At 51.8% G+C, this 19469-nt stretch overlaps 2 protein-coding genes across 18 annotated transcripts in view; both read right to left on the bottom strand.

Annotated features, from left to right (window-relative positions):
- Positions 1–13852, bottom strand: part of LOC129523816 (uncharacterized) — a 41925-nt gene extending 28073 nt beyond the window's left edge. For 2 of the 8 annotated variants that reach the window (XR_010134801.1, XR_010134802.1), the window contains exons 1-2: positions 6195–13852; positions 3704–3808 (exon numbers count right to left, since the gene is read on the bottom strand). Coding sequence is in view for 1 of the 8 variants with exons in the window: in XM_055347580.2 (XP_055203555.1) it covers positions 3704–3808; positions 6195–6300; positions 9634–9712; positions 10454–10647 (484 nt within the window). In the remaining 7 variants the exon portion in view is untranslated. The remainder of the gene's footprint in view (positions 1–3703; positions 3809–6194) is intronic. The other 6 variants (XR_008667456.2, XR_010134804.1, XM_055347580.2 and 3 more) reach the window with 6 other exon arrangements.
- A 132-nt stretch (positions 13853–13984) lies between these two features.
- The window catches only part of DYNC2I1 (dynein 2 intermediate chain 1), a 92069-nt gene continuing 86584 nt past the window's right edge, over positions 13985–19469 (bottom strand). For 9 of the 10 annotated variants that reach the window (XM_031007308.2, XM_055347575.2, XM_055347574.1 and 6 more), the window contains 2 exons: positions 18009–18232; positions 13985–14593 (listed from right to left, as the gene is read on the bottom strand). In XM_031007308.2, coding sequence (XP_030863168.2) covers positions 14395–14593; positions 18009–18232 — 423 coding nt within the window. In that variant the 3' untranslated portion in view covers positions 13985–14394. Of the gene's footprint in view, positions 14594–18008; positions 18233–19469 lie in introns of those variants that run through there. The other variant, XM_055347576.2, reaches the window with a different exon arrangement.

The raw sequence follows: 19469 nt of genomic DNA, 5'->3' as shown, positions 1-19469 counted from the left end.
GCTGAGGCCAGAGGACTGCTTGAGGCCAGAAGGTCTAGACCAGCCTAGGCAGCATAGCAAGACCCTGTCTCTACAAAAAAAAAAAAAAGTAAAAATTAGCAAACATGGTGGCTGGCATCTGTAGTCCCAGCTACTCTGGAGGCTGGGGCAGGAGGATGGCTTGAGCCCAGGAGGTTGATACTTGATCATACCACTGCACTCCAGCCTGGGCAATAGAACAAGACCTTGACTCAAAACAAACAAAAACAGCACAAGGCAGCCACATGGCTATTGCAGGAGCAGGAGGGGCTCTCCCAGCAAACTTCTGCTTGGGCTGACGTTGGGCCCTGTGGGCATGGAGCTTTGGGCCCCTCCCCCTGGAATGGGTTGTGCTGCAGCACAAGGCACTGTCTCCTGCGGAGGAGCCTGGTGGAGTCGGCCGCAGAGGAAAGGGTTTAATTCATCCTCGCTACGTCTCCCACACATGCTGGGGAGTACCATACACGCCAGCATTGCACTGGCTTCTCCTGGGTTGACCAGAAGTTTCTGTTGTTCCTGGTGTGGGCAGTTGTAAATTACAGGCTTTGAGTCAGAAGAAACCTTAAGCCCACCTGATGCTCTCGGCTTCGACTGTGCTCAGGCTCTGGCTCAGCAGCCTGTGCTCCCCGGCGTGTCCCCGCCTCACTTCGTCTAGGGGGTTGCTCTCCTGGAGGGCAAGGAGGCTGCAGTGTCACGGCTGCACCTCCCCGCACAATTCGGCAGGACGTGCCCAGACGGCAGGATTGAATTTTCCTGTTGTGGCAAAATTAAATTCTGAGCAAGTGTTATAGGAGGAGTTTTGTCTGTAAACGTTTATTCAAGAGGCAAAGGTAGTCTTTCTGGCTGAAAACTAGAAACTCATTCTATTCAACTAATGTGTAGTTTGCGGGGAGGTGGGATTTAGATGTATTTAAACCCCACCCCTGAACTATTATGAGCTTTCTAGTGTGTGAAGCCAAGATACCGAACAAATCGGCAAGAGACAAAAACGGGGAGATGCCAAGACGAGCATCAGTTCTGCTCCGCAGTGGCCCGGGGGCCGGTGTTCCCGCAGACACCAGCAGCTGATCCGCGCACAGAACAGGACCCTGGCCACGGTGAGGAAGAGAGAACGCGCACGTTTCAGATCTCTGGTCGGTAGGTGGCTGTAACGCCAGGTGTCGGGCGGGTGCTGCAGAGCCTCCCACGCTGCACAGGCTTCTGCCTGCTTTTCAACCACGGCTTTGCTGCTTTGACATTTCTGGAATCAAGGTGCACCTCATAAGCAGCACCAACGAAAATCACGTAGGGACGAGGCTGTGGAGAACGGGCAGGTGCAGACCACACCCTCTCCACGACCTGGGGCGTGGCTGTGGCTGACGGGCAGGTGCAGACCACACCCTCTCCACGACCTGGGGCGTGGCTGTGGCTGACGGGCAGGTGCAGACCACACCCTCTCCGTGACCACCCGCCCCCTTGCCTGGCTGCTGGAATTCTTGGCACTTCTGGCTCCACACAGCGTAACCGTAAGTGCCACCTCCATCCCCCGTTATGACTAAGTGGCTTCAGAACGTCTTCAGTCTGATGCATTAAAGTACGTTTTTGGGCGTGCAATTGCCTGCCTGCCTTGTGCCAGACAATAAAAATAGGGTAAAAATTTCCGCATCTCTGAAAATACGTCACAAAATTCTCAGAATGGAAGAGCCTGTGTGACGGGTTCATGGAAAGCAAAGGCCACATTTCAACTGCGAGCAGCTGCCAGAGCTTGCCGCTGAATTTGACAAGAGCTGTTAACTCCCGGGCAATTCCCGGGAGTTCTTACAAAATACACGGAACTGCAAGAGAAACAGAAATGCAGCGGTGCCTGGTGGTGGCCGGTGTTCCTCCCCGTTACGTCCCGTCCTGAGGGTGCCAAGGACGACAAAGTTTTCAGGAATGACTTTTGGAGAAGAGACTAAGGAAGGTTCCAGAGACTCGGGATGTGGAGGCGGCTTAGACAGGAGCTTTGGTTATGACTTGGAAGAGAAACGATCCCAGAGAAGAAGGGCTCAGGGTCCCTTCAGGGAGGGGGCCAGCTCTTCTGTTAATAGAAGGATACCGAGGCCTGTGCTGCGGAGGCCTGCTGGGGCAAGGCTTTCGGGTGGAGGGAGGCCTTTGCTTCTGAGAAGACGAGAGGGAAGTGGGGGCAGAGGAAGGCCTTTGCCTCTGAGAAGACGGGAGGGAAGCGAGGGTAGAGGGAGGCCTTTGCCTCTGAGAAGATGGGAGGGAAGAGGGGGCAGACGGCAGGAGGCCGGTGAGGGCCATGGGCCTGTCCCCAAAGTATCACTGGAATCACTAAATGCTGGACACTGTCGATTTGAGGGCTGAGTCTCATGGCTCACCAGATAGTGAGTAAATTGAGGCACTTCAGGTGCTCCCCGGAGCGGAAGGCCGAGGGGCCCTCAGGGTCCCACAGACACTGGGGGGCAGTGGCTGACAGGCCAGGAAGGGCTGGCCTCAGCGCGTGGCATTTAAAGCCCCCAGGCAGGGAGGGGTCCCCTGTGTCTGATACAGCACGTAGCTAAACAGCCCTTGTGTAAAAAGTGACACGCCCGGCGCTGCTCTTTCCCTAGGAGCGCTGTTACGGAGTTAGCGGTGGACCTCACGAGTGCCGAGTGCATTTGCTCCCCGGGGAGGCTCGATGCTCAGGGACTCCAGGCCTCGGCGTCTGCAGCAGATAATCACAGAGGCTTGCCAGGTGACCTCCGGTGAGCTCCGTGCGGCTGCAGCCCAGCTGGAATCGCTGAGATTAGGGAGGAAGAGGGGCCGGTTCCGCATAGCCCATGGCACGTGGGAAGGATGCGCCCCTGGCGTAGACCCCGCGCTGGGGACCACAAACACGCCCCTCCAGCTGCTACCCACTTTCATATTCTGTTCAGGAGCTACCTGGTAGGTTTTCTGGTTAATTCTCAATGAATATAAGTCTATATTTCTAATGTATAGGAATAAAACAAACAAAGAAGTAGTCTATCCACAACACACTTCCCAGGCGTTGGGCAGCAGTGGGCTCAGTCCTGCCAGAATCGGCCCCACAGGAGCAGCCCCAGCAGCCGGGACCTGGAGCCTGAGGCCAGCGCCGCAGAGGTGGAATCCGGAAAGGAAGGCGCCCTCCAAAATGACGTGCAGTGAGTCTGGATGACTTGAGGAAAAGAAGAAGAACACGCATTTTGGAGCCTATTTACAACAACACTGATTTCTTAGGTTTAGAGAAGATGGCAAAACCCTCCACTGAATGTGATTAAAGTCGTGGAGAGCAAGGTGGGACCCAGGCCGGCAGCAGCAGCAGCGAAATAGATCAACAGACAACAGGGTGTTCAGGACCCAGTTCAGGGCTGGAGAGGACAGAGATCGACAAAGAACTTGGCCATCGCCAAGGAGCCCGATGCCGGGAGAGTGTGGACGGCAGCTCACGGGAGCCCTGCCCGTGCCCATCCTGGTCCAGCCACGCTTGCTCGAACCACAGAGAGGGACAGCTCAGGCCACAGCTACACAGAGGAAGAGCCTGGGCAGCTGCCCACAGCCCCAGGGATCAGGCCTAACATTTTCCTAAAACTTCCCATCTGTGTTGCCTTTTCCACTCGCACCGTCTCACTTACGCCACAGGCTGGGAGGTAAGCAGGGCACATATAGTCCCCACCGGGCACTGGGATCTGAAGCAGTCAGCGACTTGCCTGGGGACAGGGCTGCTCCGCAGATCTGGGCATCAAGCTGAGGTTCCGGCTCCAAGCCCTGTCGCCTTCTCGCCTCTTCATTTGCTTTGTGGCATCACAACCTAAGCAAAAAGGAGAAAGCAGTTCGCTCAGGATGGGAGTACTCTCGTCCTGGCTTCCGTAAGGTTCCTGATACAGGTCCCCTCCTCCTATGGTGCAGGCCCCGGCGCTTACAGAGCCACTTCCCAGCCTCCCCGGCAGCCTCAGCACCACGCTGTCTCCGCTGCCGCTTTAACTGTGGATGTGGTGACCAGCAGCCTTCCAGAGGTGGCCCCTCCAGGAACGGTGGCATCATCTCTGTGCAGGGAGGACAGCTGCTCCCAGACGAAGGGAGGAGGCCTGGGTCCCCACACAACACGGTCCTGGCCAGTCCCTGATTCAGGGTCGTGCTGGACACGTGTTCTGCACGGGGCCAGATTATGCAGATTTTAGCCTTGTGGATCCTACAGCCGCAGCCACAGAAAGATGGAGACAAGGGCACGTGGCTGTGTCCCAGGAAAACTCTCTCTACAGCTGCCGGCCACTTCTGGCCGCCTCCAGGTCTAGACACTCACATGAGAGAAAAACAGATTTAAAAAATCATTTAAGCCATTGCCTCAAGGCCATTTCACAAATCCAATGACAGGCCAAATTGGGCAAGCACAACTATGAGTAAGGCCTCTTCCAATATTACAGAAAATCTGCAAGACAGTTTAGAGGCGAGGCTCCGCCATACCTGCCAAAGCGCCTAACCCCCGGGGCGACACCAGGCTGAGGACGCACATTTCTACTTCTCGTCTCTGTGCTTTTGACCTTCCCATCCCTCCTGCTTCTCCAGCTTTGTGGCTCCCCACAAGGCTGTGTTTATTCTGTGATCACTGCCCATTTTGGAGGTCACAAGCTCTGGAGCTTACAGGAACTGGGCAGGACATTAAAAAGCAGCGTGTGGGGAGAGCTGTGGGGAACTCACGGGCCCTGTCCCATGGAAAATATTCAAGTTCAAACGTTAGTAGAACATCACGAGGGTCAAACAAAATACGCCTGCAGGCAGGACCTCTGATTTATGTTAGCGCTGGGCGTCTCCGCCTACCCACAGGGCAGCGCCAGAACCACCGCCTGGCTCTTAGCACAAAATCTGCTCATAAGTGGATGCTTAGGGAGTGTTTGTTGAACTGAACAGAGGTGAATTATAGGCTATTACCCCAAGACTCTGAAATAGTAGACATGTTCTGTGAGAACCTAGGGGACCTTTTTCCAAATCTGGGGCCGATTAATTCAGCTGTTGGAGGCTCTGACCCCCACGCAGACTGAAGCCTCGGTTCAGGGCCAGCGGATGGCAGAGGTGCAGCGGGGTCAGAGCTGCGATCCCTGCAGATCCTTCAGCACTGGAGGAACAGCCAAAGGGCAGGCGTGGCCCAGAGCCAGCGGCAGCTACTCCTGCACCAGCCTGGGCAGAGACGGCATGAACAGAGAGTAAAGTGGTAAGTCCAGGGATGCTTCCCCCGACATTATTTGATGGTCTCTTTCTTAAGAAAACAAAGGAAGCAACAATGTTTCAACGTGCCTCTTCAGGTATCCTCAGTTATTTATATTAAAAACCAGAGCCTTTAGAAACATCTTGAAATCACACTCTCCAGACTCACCCCAAAATACCCAACAGTGAAGGAGAGCTTACTGTCCCACTAGAATGGACACTTTCTCTGGAGGGAGGAGAAGGTTGTCTAACGACACTAACAGTAGGCGGGGCTTGTCTAGGCCTGTGGGGGACGGGGCATGGTGGGGGTGTGGGGAGGGACCGCCTTCCACCAGAAGGGATGAAATGAGCTGAATTTTCATGTCACAAACAGATTTACTCTGCATGTCCTGATGTGTATAAACCTTTAAAAAGACTCTAGAAATGCTATAATATTCAGAGCATTCTCTCTGGATGGTGAGACTATAATTTTTTTCTTATTTATTTTTAATATAATTTCAGTTATCTTCAATATATAAATATTACTTTTAGAATTTAGGAAATAAGTGTAATTTTTTTAGAGAGAGAGTCTCATTCTGTCGTCCAGGCTGGAGAGCACTGGCATGAGCTCAGCTCACTGCAAGCTCCACCTCCTGGGCTCAAGCAATTCTCCCACCTCAGCCTCCCAAGTAGCTGGGACCACAGGTACACACCACCACACCCATCTAACTTTTATATTTTTAGGACAGATGGGGTTTCTCTATGTTTCCCAAAAGGCTGGTCTTGAGCTCCTAGACTCAAGTGATCTGCCCGCCTTGGCCTCCCAAAGTGCTGAGATTACAGGTGTGAGCCACTACACCCAGACTAAATGTAATTTTTAAAAGAATATATGTACAATGCCCTGGTCTTAATAAGTGTCTGATGCATGATAGGTGCATTAGTCTGTTCACACACTGCTTATAAAGACATACTGGAGACGGGGTAATTCATAAAGGAAAGAGGTGTAATGGACTCACAGTTCCACATGGCTGGGGAGTCCTCACAATCATGGCCAAAGGCAAAGGAGAAGCAAAGGCACATCTTCCAAGGTGCAGACAGGAGCGTGTGTGCAGAGGAACCACCCTTAATAAAACCAACAGATCACGTGAGACTTACTCACTATCTCGAGAACAGCACGGGAAAAACCTGCCCCCACGATTCAGTTACTTCCCACCAGATCCCTCTGAAAACATGTGGGGATTACAGGAGATAGGCTGCAAGATGAGATTTGGGTGGGGACACAGCCACCCACAGCAATAGGTTTTATACAAATATACATGTATGCTTGTATGTATATGCCATTCACCACCTTCCCCAAGCTAATTTTTAGACATATATATAACATATATGCCATTCACCACCTTCCCCAAGCTAATTTTTAGACATATATATATAACATATATATATAACCTACGATGCATCAGGTACTTATTACACATATATGTAACACACACATATGTAACATATATACACACACACACATATGTAAGCTACTTTCCTGAAGCCTCAACCTCTCCAGCTCAAACCATTCTCCTACCTCAGCCCTCTTGAGTAGCTGGGACTAGAGGTGTGTGCCACCATCCACCCCCAGGTACATTTTTTTGTAGAGATAGGGTCTTGCCATGTTGCCCAGACTGGTCTCAAACTCTGGGCTCAAGCAACCCCCTGTCTTGGCCTCCCAAAGTGCTGGGATTATGATAGGTTATATTTGTATCCAAGTACAATGTGAGCAGGAACCTTGTACTATGATCTCACTTTATAGTTTTTAAATAATACCATCATATTTAAGAGAATTACTTTATTCTAACCTGCATAAGTAAAATAAGCCAAGTGACTTTAGACTTTAGAATTCAGCGTCACTCAATTCAGGAGAGGAGGGCGAGGAGGGTAGGAGCAGCCACATGTGGGTCAGCTCAGTGTCACTCACTTCAGGAGAGGAGGGCGAGGAGGGTAGGAGCAGCCACATGTGGGTCAGCTCAGTGTCACTCAATTCAGGAGAGGAGGGCGAGGAGGGTAGGAGCAGCCACATGTGGGTCAGCTCAGTGTCACTCAATTCAGGAGAGGAGGGCGAGGAGGGTAGGAGCAGCCACATGTGGGTCAGCTCAGTGTCACTCAATTCAGGAGAGGAGGGCGAGGAGGGTAGGAGCAGCCACATGTGGGTCAGCTCAGTGTCACTCAATTCAGGAGAGGAGGGCGAGGAGGGTAGGAGCAGCCACATGTGGGTCAGCTCAGTGTCACTCACTTCAGGAGAGGAGGGCGAGGAGGGTAGGAGCAGCCACATGTGGGTCAGCTCAGTGTCACTCAATTCAGGAGAGGAGGGCGAGGAGGGTAGGAGCAGCTACAGGTGCTGAGAATTCCCACCAGGGTCTGTCTGGCCACAGGGCGCCCTGTCCTGTTAGCCCATGGGTGCGGATGCCACCTGGGCTGGCATTGCACAGGTGGGAAGGATGGGGGAGCGTGATGCTGGCAGAGGCTGGACAGGAGCCCAAGGCAGTGGCCCCTGGACTCGCCACCGTGCACAGCAGGCGCTGAGGCTCACGGAGTTTCAAGGGGGCGCAGCCTGGGAGGTGGAAGGTGTGGTGGGTCCTGAAGGGTGCTGAGGAGAGTCCCCTCAGGCTGAGCCCACGCTGTGCAATAAGAAGGTGCGGATTCTGTCTTACGATGCGGCTGGGGGTTCACCCTCCTTTTCTCCCTGTCCACACAATATGAAGGTGCGGATTCTGTCTTACGATGCGGCTGGGGGTTCACCCTCCTTTTCTCCCTGTCCACAGTTCAAGGCTCCTTCTTATTCCCTTAGGACTTTTTTTTTAAGTATCTAGTTTACTTTTCTGCTTTTACTGTCAGGCTGTAAAGAGCCCACCAAAACCACCTCCTTAAAGAGCAAAAACTCCAACTGGCATTGGAGACCCCATCTCAGCCATGGAAGAGACCTTCTCTAACCCAGACCTAGGAAGCTTCTTGCACCCCCTTAGCCATGGAGAAGAAAAGCTAAAAATACCAATTCAGGTAGGCGGGATGTCCACTTTTTCCCTGGAACCCTTTGCTTGTGTGGGACACACTGGGATGGGAGCTGCTCCTCCCGTGCTCACTGGGGAACCTCCTGAGAAACTGCTCTGGACAGAAGGTGGGAGGAACCTGCCCACTTTGAGGATTCCCATCCCCCACAACATGTGACTCTAGCGCATCCCACAGGTGCCAGCGTGCGTGTTTACCGCACCCTCCTCGGAAGCCCCTCTGGGCTCTTCTTCTGCTGGTGGATTCTTCTGCTCCTCTTCCCACGTGGATTTCCACCGCGACCTTGCCACGTACCATGGCTTCGGGCCCCGTGAGTTTCACACCCACCATGGGTGATGCACGCCCGTGAGGTTTGGTGGTGGTGAGAGCTTTGCAGCAGGAAAGGCGGGTCTGGAGGATGCCTCAACCCAGGGCGATTCTATTCCCAGGGGGTGTCAACACCGAGGCTCCAGAACACATCCCTCTAAAACTCCCTGGAAGCCCTCACCTCCCCCGAGGCACAGCACCCAGGGCAAAGGCCAGGCCTTGGATGCAGGGAGGTAGGAGGAGCTTCCCATGGACACACTGGAGAAGAACACGCTCCTTCAGCTTCTCAGAACCGGTGCCAGCTCAGCCTCAGGCAGCCCCAATGCCAGGTGAGCCCCAGAGGGAGTTAGAGGGGTGAAGACTCAGAGGAGCCCAGGAAGAACCACCAGTTCACTTCTCTGCTCCCTGCCCTCTCACTTGACACCTCTCAGTACCCAAGCACTCCCCAAACTGTGTACCTCCCACACAGGTGCCAGGACAGAGGCCAGCATGCCCTGGGGCTCCAGCACCTTCCTGTGGCTGGTAGGAACACGCCCAGTCTCTCCTTGTGGCCCTGGGCCTCCAGCTCACGCTCCCGGCACCTGCAGCTCCAGGCCTGGCTGTGCGTCCCCCTCTCCCTGTGCCTCCCGCAGACTCCCTGCCCATCTTTGCTTCACTCCCACTTGTCCTTTGAGACCTGGCTTGGTGCCATCACCCAGGGACCTGCCAGGATCCCGGCTGTGCCTGATGATGGGGCAGGGTCCCTGCCAAGTAGAAGGAAAGGCACAGCCACATCCAGGCCAAAAAATAAAAGACAATGATTTACCTCCCTCTCTACTGTCCATAAAACAGGTCAAGCATTCAACCAAAATGCTTAAGTAACATAGAAAAAAAGCAAGAATAAAACCACATTCCCAAGAGACAAAACCACCATCAGAACAAGACACAGATATGACTCAGATGCTGGAACTATTTGAAAGGGGATTTTAAATAACTATGACTGACACATTAAAGGCTGTGATGGAAAACGTGGACAACATGCAAGATCAGATGGGCTGGGCCAGATGCAGTAGCTCACAACTGGAATCATACATAGGCTGGGCACGGTGCTCACACCTGGAATCCTAGAGAGGCCTGGCATGGTGGCTCACACCTGGAATCATATAGAGGCTGGTCCCCGTGCAGTGTATCACACCTGGAATCATATAGAACACCTGGAATCATATAGAGGCTGGTCCCGGTGCAGTTATCACACCTGGAATCATATAGAGGCTGGGTGTGGTGCTCACACCTGGAATCTTAGGCCAGGCACAGTTGCTCATACCTGGAATCCCAGCACTTCGGGAGGCCAAGGTGGGTGGATCACTTGAGGTCAGGAGTTCAAGAACCAGCCTGGCCAACATGGCAAAACCCCATCTCTATTAAAAATACAAAAATCAGCCAAGTGTGGTGGTGCACACCTGTCATCCCAGGTACTTGGGAGGCTGGAGCACGAGAATCACTTGAACCTGGGAGGCAGAGGCTGCAGTGAGCCAAGATCACACCAGAGTGAGACTCTGTCTCAAAAATAAATAAAATTTTAAAAACGCTCGACTTGGCCGGGTGCGGTGGCTCATGCCTGTAATCCCAGCACTTTGGGAGGCCGAGGCAGGCAGATCACCTGAGGTTGGGAGTTCGAGACCAGCCTGATCAACATGGAGAAACCCCGTCTCTACTAAAAATACAAAATTAGCCAGGTGTGGTGGCACATGCCTGTAATCCCAGATACTTGGGAGGCTGAGGCAGAAGAATCGCTTGAACCTGGGAGGCGGAGGTTGCGGTGAGGCGAGATTGCGCCATTGCACTCCAGCCTGGACAAGGAGAGTGAAACTCTGTCTCAAAAAAAAAAAAAAAAGGAAAAATGAAAGGCATTTCCTTGATTCTTAAGCGTCCTTACTTGTCTTGCTTTGCCCCATTCTCCCGGCCTTTGATGCTCCTCCCGTGCTCTCCTCTAGCTTTCCACTCCTTTCCCTGAAGCCACGCCGCCTGCACCTCCTGCTCCGCTGAACTGCGCCGTCTGTGCGGCTCGGGCCCCTCCCTCCTACCTTTGCTGCTGTGCGATGATTCGTTCCGCGGCACCGCCTCTGTCATGGGGTCCTCTCCAGACGGGCTGCCAACAAGCAGGGCGGGGTGGACCCTGGCTCTCGTCTACACACTGGAGTGGGGACAGGGCCGGGTGCACCCTTCCTCTTGTCTACTCCCTGGAGCGAGTGGGGACTGTCTACAGTCCTGTCCAGGCAGATGCTTTTCCAGGACAGATCAGCTCAGCTAAAGCAGCATCTTCTCTCCCAGGCTTCACTGTCTCTCAGATATTCTAAATAAACTATTTTAAAAAGCCTACTTCCGCATTCAGGACTGTGTGTGACTATGCTAATCTCTGTATCTTCAGAGATTATTTCTGGCGAAATTACATTTTGGCATTTCACCACCTGCGGGGTGTTCCTGGTGTTGAGTCTCCAAGAGGATGGGAGGCCAGAGGTGCTGATGGACGGTGGTGCTGTCGCCCAGGGCAGCACCCACTGCTTGGAGGAGCTGCTCTCTCGGGGGCAGACGTGGACCTCAGGGCGCAGAGGCTGCCCGGTTCTGTGCCATGTTCTCCAGTCCAGGACCAGCCATCTCTTCATTAGGAGTCAGTCCGAGATTAGCGGAACCTTCCTTAGTAGGAGGGCCGTGTCTCCTCTTTGCGTCTTCCTGAGCATTTTAGTGAGATTTGGAAGAGCTGATGATGTTAACCATCTGCCATTTTATTGTGAGGCCCCAAAACTTAAATTTCCTAGTTGTGCTTTTACCATATCTGGGACCTTGAACATCTACGTGTCACTGGGTAAACCACAGCCGCGACTAGACCCCCCTCCTGACTCCAGTTTACGTCAAATGGAATTTTGTAAATAATTGTGGGGGGTGTGGGGTCATTGAGGGACCAGACTGTAGCCTCCAGGAATAAAAGTCTGCATATCCAGTTGCGCTTGTACATTCCGATATGACTCTGCCCTGCAGACACAACTGCCACTCAGCCATCCCCCGCGCCACCGTTCACTGAGCACCTCCCGTGTCCGAAGCACCCGGGGGCGATGACTGTGAGAAAACAGAAGTGCCTCCGTCCTCAAGAGCTCAGTCCAGCACAGCAAGCGGGGTATCCTCAGCACACAAATAACCACACGTGAGGTAACGAACGTTTTAATTTACTTCTACTGATGTGGCAAATGTTGAAAGAAAAGTGTTTTCTAAATAACAAGAACACGACTGAAAAAGAGAAAATTAAATTACCGCTGTCTGCCTTGGAAGAAAGCACTCAGCCTGCGTGCAGTGAGGCACCAGGGTGGGCTTGGAGACCCCCGTGTGGAAGCGGCCTTGCTGTAAAGTCAGACGGGAAGGCCCACGGTGGGAAGGAACCGCCTCCCGCACTGTCGGCCCACCTCTTGCCACGTCTGTTTTCCTAATCTGCTGTGAAATGTGTTTTTTAGAGGCTGCGATTACTCCATCCTGTTGCCTGTCTCACCTTCCTCTGGAAGATCCCGGAGGCATCGCTAGCGCCAGGGCAGGCTGCACCCGGGAGGGGCCCACAAGCACCAGGCCGGCTCCTTCCTGGGGGTGAGGCTGAGGGGCAGATTACTGGCCTTTTTGGATGTTTCTTTCTTCACAAACTTCACATTTCTATATGGCTCAAAAAACACCCAATGCTTAGGAGCCTGGGAAGGACGCATTCAAGGACATCGTGGAGCAGAAGCTGCACAGGCCAACCAGCCACAGGGCAGAAGCCGCCCAATGGCCACAGGTGCTTCCGAGGCAGCGCGTCAGACACGGCAGCTGGGGAGAGCTGGGCCTCCTCTCGCCCCTGGCCTCCGTGAGGCCACACCTCCTGGGCACTGGCAGAGCGTGAGCAAGGGCTTCAGAGGGGGGAGTGAGCCCCCAGCCAGGCAGGGGGCTCACATCAGGAGGACGTAACTGAGCTGCAGATGGTCCTCCCTTGGGAGCTCCCCCTAAAGCAGCAGCACTGTGACCGGGCACATAACTCAGGAGCCAGACAGAACTCCCTGGATTCCCTTGAGCTGATTTACTGAGCAGTTTTAGAGACCTGTGCCCAAGCAGACTGCCTCCCAGGTTACAAAGGAGTCAGGACAGAGAACGAACTGTGAACTGCAGATGATAGCTGAGAATTCGCGGACACCAAAGCCCAGAAGAGGCCCAAAGAAAAGGAGGGACAAATATTCATTCTAACTTTAAATAAGATGGAATCTGAGGCTAAGAACTTACCTCAGTCTCAAAACTTCTAGACCAATCATCAAGCGGGTTGCAAAACAGCAGCAAGGACGGTGAGTGGGTATGGACTCAAGAGGCCGTGTGTCCACTCCACTTCCTTTCCACGCAACTGTGAACCTGGGTTCCGCGAAGATGCAAAGAGAGGCCGCGTGCCTGTCCACTTCCTTCCCCACGTGACTGTGACCCTGAGTTCCACGAAGATGCAGATGGAAGATGAACAAATTCCAGCCATTTGTTGAATGAGGATTGGCTAAGCCTCTACTGACACAGCAGGCGCTGTAGCAGGCACCTGGAATTCAGCGGCCAACAGTTTCAAATCAACGATTAAAAAGCAAAGAAAGGCTGGCGGTTGCTCGGGTGGCTGGAGAGGCCCACACGAGACGTGCAGCCCTGCCGTTGGGGAGGGGGCTGTGTCTGCAGCGTCACAGCCGGTCTGGTGGGTCCCTCCCAGACACCTTCCAGGCCTAAGACGAGTAAGCGGAGGCGATCTTGTGCCCCAGTGAGAAGACCTAACTGTGCTCATCCATTCACCTCACAGACCCATCAATGGCCAACGGTGCTGGGAACATTCTAGGAGGGTGATGGGACAGAGGGATGGGTGTTTGTGACACATTCTGGGATTTTCCTGTCCTCACCCCAGAACTCTCCTGTCTTTGTGCTATGGTTTGAATGTGTGTGTCCCTCCAACATTCAAAGCCTGGAACTTAAGCACAAGGGTGATGCTGTTAAGGGGTGGGGCCCTTTGAGACGCAGAGCCCTAATGAATGGATCGGTGCTGTCAGCAGAGAGGCTGAAGGCCCCAGGGCCTTTCTGTCCTCCGCTACTGTGCGAGGGCACAGCCATGAGGTACTGCGGAAAGCAGAGGGCAGCTGACCAGACACGAAACACAGGGCACCTTGATGCTGAATTCCACCTGCAGGAAACAGGAGGTGCAGATTTCTGTTGCTGATAAACTACCCAGCCTAGGGCATTTTGTTACAGCAGCATGATTCCTAGTCTACCTGAGCTACAAAATTCAAGAGAGTTTATTTACTTTTATGATTTCTACACAAGGACAACTTTTAGTACTAATGGAAAACGTGTCTGACTTGCTCTGCAAATATAACATTCCAATAATCCCAAAAGAAGGTGCTCAAGAATTTTAAGAAAACACTATTGGCAGAGATCATTTCAGTGGAGTAATTCCTTTTAATTTGGATGTGTGTTCACATACTTTATGCATAAGAAAATAGTTCATTAAGATACATTTTCATGGTAGGCTGTTTAAAATCTAGCAGTAATGTGACAATATTTAAACTGTTCTAAAAATAACTCGAAATACTCTCAGAAAAGAGCACCCTGGACGTGGCTCTACATTCCCCTGGAAGTTTTGTAAATGCTAGAATGTTCTTTGTTTCCATTCAAAAGTAGTCATGTATTTACTGGGAATACCAAAGAAATATTCATGTAAAATAAATTATATACAGAATATACATAGTCTATATACATAAATATACTTGCATACAAATGTAGAATTATCCACCTTATGTCTTTTAAATTTGGGTCATTACAGAAACGCCGTCCTCTCAGCAACACCCGCTACTTGTGCGGTTTTCCGTCTTGCCACAGGGCTTCCTGCAAAAGCAGACGCAGCCTGTTGCACTCGTCCACCTCTGGGGCCGCCCACCGCCTCTTCAGGTGCTGGATGTCGATGCAGCCAGACGCCCTGGCCAGCACCAGGGCCAGGAAGCTGCCACCAGCCTTCTCGGGCTCACCCACTGCAGCCATGGCCACCAGCCTGCAGGGAGAGGGGCAGAAGCAGAGGGTCAGTGCACACAAACGGACATTCGGTTCTGTCTGAGTCTTCAAAATGTCTATCTTCCATGGGAAGAGTGAAACAGATGAGAAATTCTAAAAATACCAATAGCCAAAATGAAAGCTAGACCAGAAATAAATGTGTGAAAATGCATTTCCACATGTCAGAGGCCTGCCAGATGGAACTTCGCAGAGGTAAGTGATGAGGACGTGCTGCTCTCTCCTCAGGCCGGGAGTCAGTAGCCCCCCAGCAGGTCCCTGGAGAAGGTGGGGGCCATCAGCAGCACAGGCAGGCCCATCTATCAGAGCCTCGTCCTTGGTCTCCAGCCTCTCTGGATCTCACCCACAGCTGAGTGTCAGGACTCACAAGTCTGCGTCTCCAGCCCGGACTCACCCTGGAGCCCCGGACCCCTCCACTCCTGGCCTCCATGGGACCAGCACCTCCATCATCCACCCAGTGCCCAAGCACGAGACCTGTGGCCACCCTGTCTCCCCGATCTCACTCCCAGGGGCCCCTTCCCTCACTCGGATGACCACACGCTCCCTGACCAGGCCCCAGCTCTAATCCTTTCCTGAGGCTGACAGAGACTCTCAAAGACACACCTCTGCTGTCCACCTGGCCCCCATTCAAACCCCCTCCTGTGGCTGGTAGAAACACACCCAGTCTCCTTGTGGCCCTGGGCCTACGGCTCACACTCCTGGCACCTGCAACTCCAGGCGTGGCTGGGGATCCCGTCTCCCCGTGCCTCTTGCAGACTCCCTGCCCGTCTTTGCTTCACTCCCACTTGTCCTTTGAGATCCAGCTTGGTGGCATCGCCTGCCAGGATCCCGGCTGTGCCTGATGATGGGGGTAGGGTCCCTGCCCTTGTCCCTACAGGGGTGAAAATCACATCCAACCTGACAGCTACCTGAGTGCACCCCCTCCCTGCTCACTCCACAGGACATGGGGCAGCAGAGTGTGGGAATGAAGCCTCGTGACACCCCAAAAGGGGCAGACCATGAGGAACTACAAGCCACTCGGATTTTCACCAGCAGATACTTTAATACTGCTATTCAATTGCGTGTGTAAAGCATGGGCAATGTTTAGCTGCAGACTTGAAAACATCAGTAGCAGACGGTGGACACCAAAGGCTTCCCTGACACTGGGCAAATAAAACAGTCCCTTGGTAAACTATGTGTAGGTGCTTTAAAACCACACCTACGGCAGATGTGCAAACACAGCACTAGCACCCGTCAGTTCTTTCACACATCCTTCATATTTGTTAAGGTAGACAGAATCCAAGCAAAGAGGGCAGAGGACAAAAGCAAAAGTTGGGCCCAACACTGAGCCACCACAAGGCTCCTGCCACCTCCCGTGCTGGCCCCGAGGGCCCCACCTGCTTCTCAACCACATGCAACGGGTAAGTCATTGTCAGAGATTGTAACGTAACTCTAAAAGTGTTAAATCCTTGCTTGTATCTAAACTCCTTCCTTTCAAACATCCGTTTCTTCTTGTTCTGTTTCTCTGTCTAACCAGAGAAAAGTAACTGGGCACTTTCTGTGTCAGGTCCCTCTGGCTGCTCAACAGGAGGAGAGAGCACCACCTCCTTCCAGAGCCTTTTCCCGTGTGGGAAGTAGAAGTAGAGGAACGTGGGCCGGGCTGCCGCCTCCTTCCTGACAGACGGACAGGGTTGACCCAGCGTCCGGCACTGCTGAGGGGTTAGGGCAGCTCCAGGGCAGCCGGTCATCGGGGTCTCAGCTGGAGACGGAAGCTGGGGTCCCTAGCACGTTCTCCTTCATGGAAAGCCATGATGCCCCTAAGACAAGGCTCCAGAACCGAAGGGTCCCTAACCTGCTAATGACAACAAACATGCTCTCCACTATGAGCCACGTTTGGAGTCCATCACACACAGAGCTGGGGCTCCTGGGCTCAGACCCTCCGGTCCCCGCCACAGCAGCACGGCCCACCTTGGGGTGTGCCACCCGCCCCTGCCCAGGCCCTGCTGCCTTCACCCAGACCCCATCTCCCAGGTCTCTGCCCAAACGTCCCCACGACAGGACCATCCTTCCCGCCCCCTCGGCCCTGACCCGCGCTCGTGACCCTCTTCCTCATCATCTGCCTCCACAGCACGTTTTCCAGCACATTTCGGGACCCCCTCGTTCACTCTGCTCATTGTCTTTCTTGCCCACCAGGGAGGGAGAGATCTCAGGGTGCGGAGCCCCAGCCGCCAGGCACACAGTCGGTGCTGGGTAAATGTGTTTATCCTGTAACGCAGGCACGGACATGCTTTCTGGAATAATAAACTGCAGGTGTGTTGTGTGGTTATCTGCAAATCACAGTCTGGATTTTAATGTATTTTTTAATAATCAGAATAACGTTAAGTAAACCTAGGAATCAAACTAAATAAATGCAATTCTTAATTTCATTCAGATCTCACTGGGATACCCCCAACATTCTATTAAACTCTTATCTTTCCTTTACAAAAGGGCTGTGGGATTTCTCTCCCCAGGTCAACACGAACCCTCACAGTAGGAGAATTTATTAAAAAGAAATGTAAAATCTCAAGAAAAAAACACAGGTGAACAGACAAGCAGGGCCCAGGCAGAGCACCTCATGATGAAAGCTTTCATGAACACGTCTGCTGTGAAACAAACAAAGCAACGAAGAACTACCTAACAGTGGTGTCGATGGGAGTGCAGCCGTCTTAATTCCATCAGTGACATCACGTGAACTGACATGCACGCCCCAGCCGTACTGGTCTGCCTGTGAGCTGGGAGCCCCTCGAGGGGCCTGGGCCGGAATGGCTTTAGTGTGGCGTCATGTGGACCATTAATTCCACACACCATCCTCCTTTCCCCCTTTAGACACTAGGGGAACACCAAGTACCTCGTTCAGACATTACAAACTTATAGCTCATAAGATTGGCAAAGGAACATAACTAAGAAGCTCTCACAAACTATCATTTCTTACTCACAGAACACTAATGATGGGGAAATACTGCACGATGAATCTGTTAATACAATAGACTAGCTTGGGCTAAATATAAAATAATCACACTTTAAAGTGATTTCAAAAATATTATTTAAACCCACAACCCAAGAGTGAACCCTCAGGTAAACCGTCGACTCGGTGGTGGTGGTGTGGGAACAGGCCCATGGCTGCACCTCAGGTGCCTCCGGCCGGGATGTGGGACAGGGTGCTAGAAATCTCTGCCTTCCATTCAACTTTCTGTGAACCTAACACCACTCTCAAAAACAATACTTTTTAATTTTTAACTGAACATATTATTTAAATTTACATATGGCCACATCTTAAAATGTAGCAGCCTCATGCAAAAATTGAAGAAGAAAGACCATAAGTGGCGCCTGTGGCCGAAGCTCCCCCCAGCCAGCAGCTGGTCCAGAGCTTCCCCACTTGCCTGTTGGGGGAGACCTGCTGTTTGGCGACAGGACCCAGATCGCTCTGGAGGAGGTCCCAGATGTAGATGTTGGATGTGTCGTCATGCACCAGGAACACGGCAGGCCTGGTTGGGGACCACTGCAGGCCGGTGACCGCATGGCTGTCCGTGCTGCTGTCCCACTGCAGGAGCGGAAACGCGGAGCTCAGCTGGTGCAGCCTGATGCTTCCGTCCGAACAGCCGGCCTATGACCAGGAAGAAAGAACACTGCTGAGCATGGCCTTTTTCTTTCTTTTTTTGAGACAGGGTCTCACTCTGTCACCCAGCCTGGAGTGCAGTGGCGCAATCACAGCTCACGGCAGCCTTGACCTCCCGGGCTCAATCAATCCTCCTGCCTTGGCCTCCTGAGTAGCTGAGACTACACACAAGCACCACTACACCCACCTTTTATATCGTTTGTAGAGATGAGGTCTCACTATGTTGCCCAAGCTGGTCTCGAACTCCTGGCCTCAAGTGATCCTCCTACCTTGGCCTCCCAAAGTGCTGGGAGTACAGGTGTGAGCCATCATGCCCAGCCTCTTTTTTGCTTTTTTCTTAACTTGATCTCAGCAGCCAGAGAAATTTTTTGGAGGATTAGCTTTCTTTAGTTTCTACTGCAAAAACATTAATTTGTTGTTTTCCTAACATAAAATTTTAACATTGAATCTCTCCTCACAAATTACAAAGGTGAGCACTCACCTGACTCTGATACACTTTGTTTCTCTTCCAAAATGGCCAATAATCAACAGATTCAGTGTATAAACAAACATGTATTTAACAAAGTTGAATATCAGTGATTCAAGTATGGGCCATTAAGACTGGCTCCATGAAAATATGGCACCTTTTAAAAAACTACATATATTTGTGTCAATAATATGGTTATATACTTCTCTTGGATTGAAATTTTCATAAAATCAAATTTGTTTTCCAATTTGTTGGCTTATAGATGTTCATAATAGTCTCTAATGATTATTTGTATTTCTGAGGGCTCAGTTGTTGTATCTCCTCTTTGGTTTCTGATTTTATTTTATTTGGGTCTTCTTTTTTCTTATTCTAGCTAAAAGTTTGTCGAGTTTGCTTATCTTTCAAAACCCAACTTTTCATTTCATTGATCTTCTGTAATTTCTTTGTCTCAATTTATTTATTTCTGCTCTGAACTTTACTATTTCTTTCCTTCCACTAATTTTGAGTTTGGTTTGTTCTTGCTTTTCTCCTTCCTTGAGGTGCATTGTTACATTGTTTATTTGAAGTCTTTCTACTTTTTTGGGTGTAGGCATTTATTACTATCAACTTCTCTCTTAGTATTGCTTTTGCCATATCCCATAGATTTTGATATGCCACATTTCCATTTTCATTTGTTTCAATAAGTTTTTAAATGTCCTTCTTAATTTCTTAATTGACCCACTGGACATTCAGGAAGATGTTTAATTTCCATGTGTTTGT

Source organism: Gorilla gorilla, chromosome 6 (assembly GCF_029281585.2).
Source record: "Gorilla gorilla gorilla isolate KB3781 chromosome 6, NHGRI_mGorGor1-v2.1_pri, whole genome shotgun sequence".
NCBI classification, from domain to species: Eukaryota; Metazoa; Chordata; class Mammalia; order Primates; family Hominidae; genus Gorilla; species Gorilla gorilla.
Note: the sequence above shows the minus strand (reverse complement) of the source record. Positions and strands in the feature narration are given on the sequence as shown.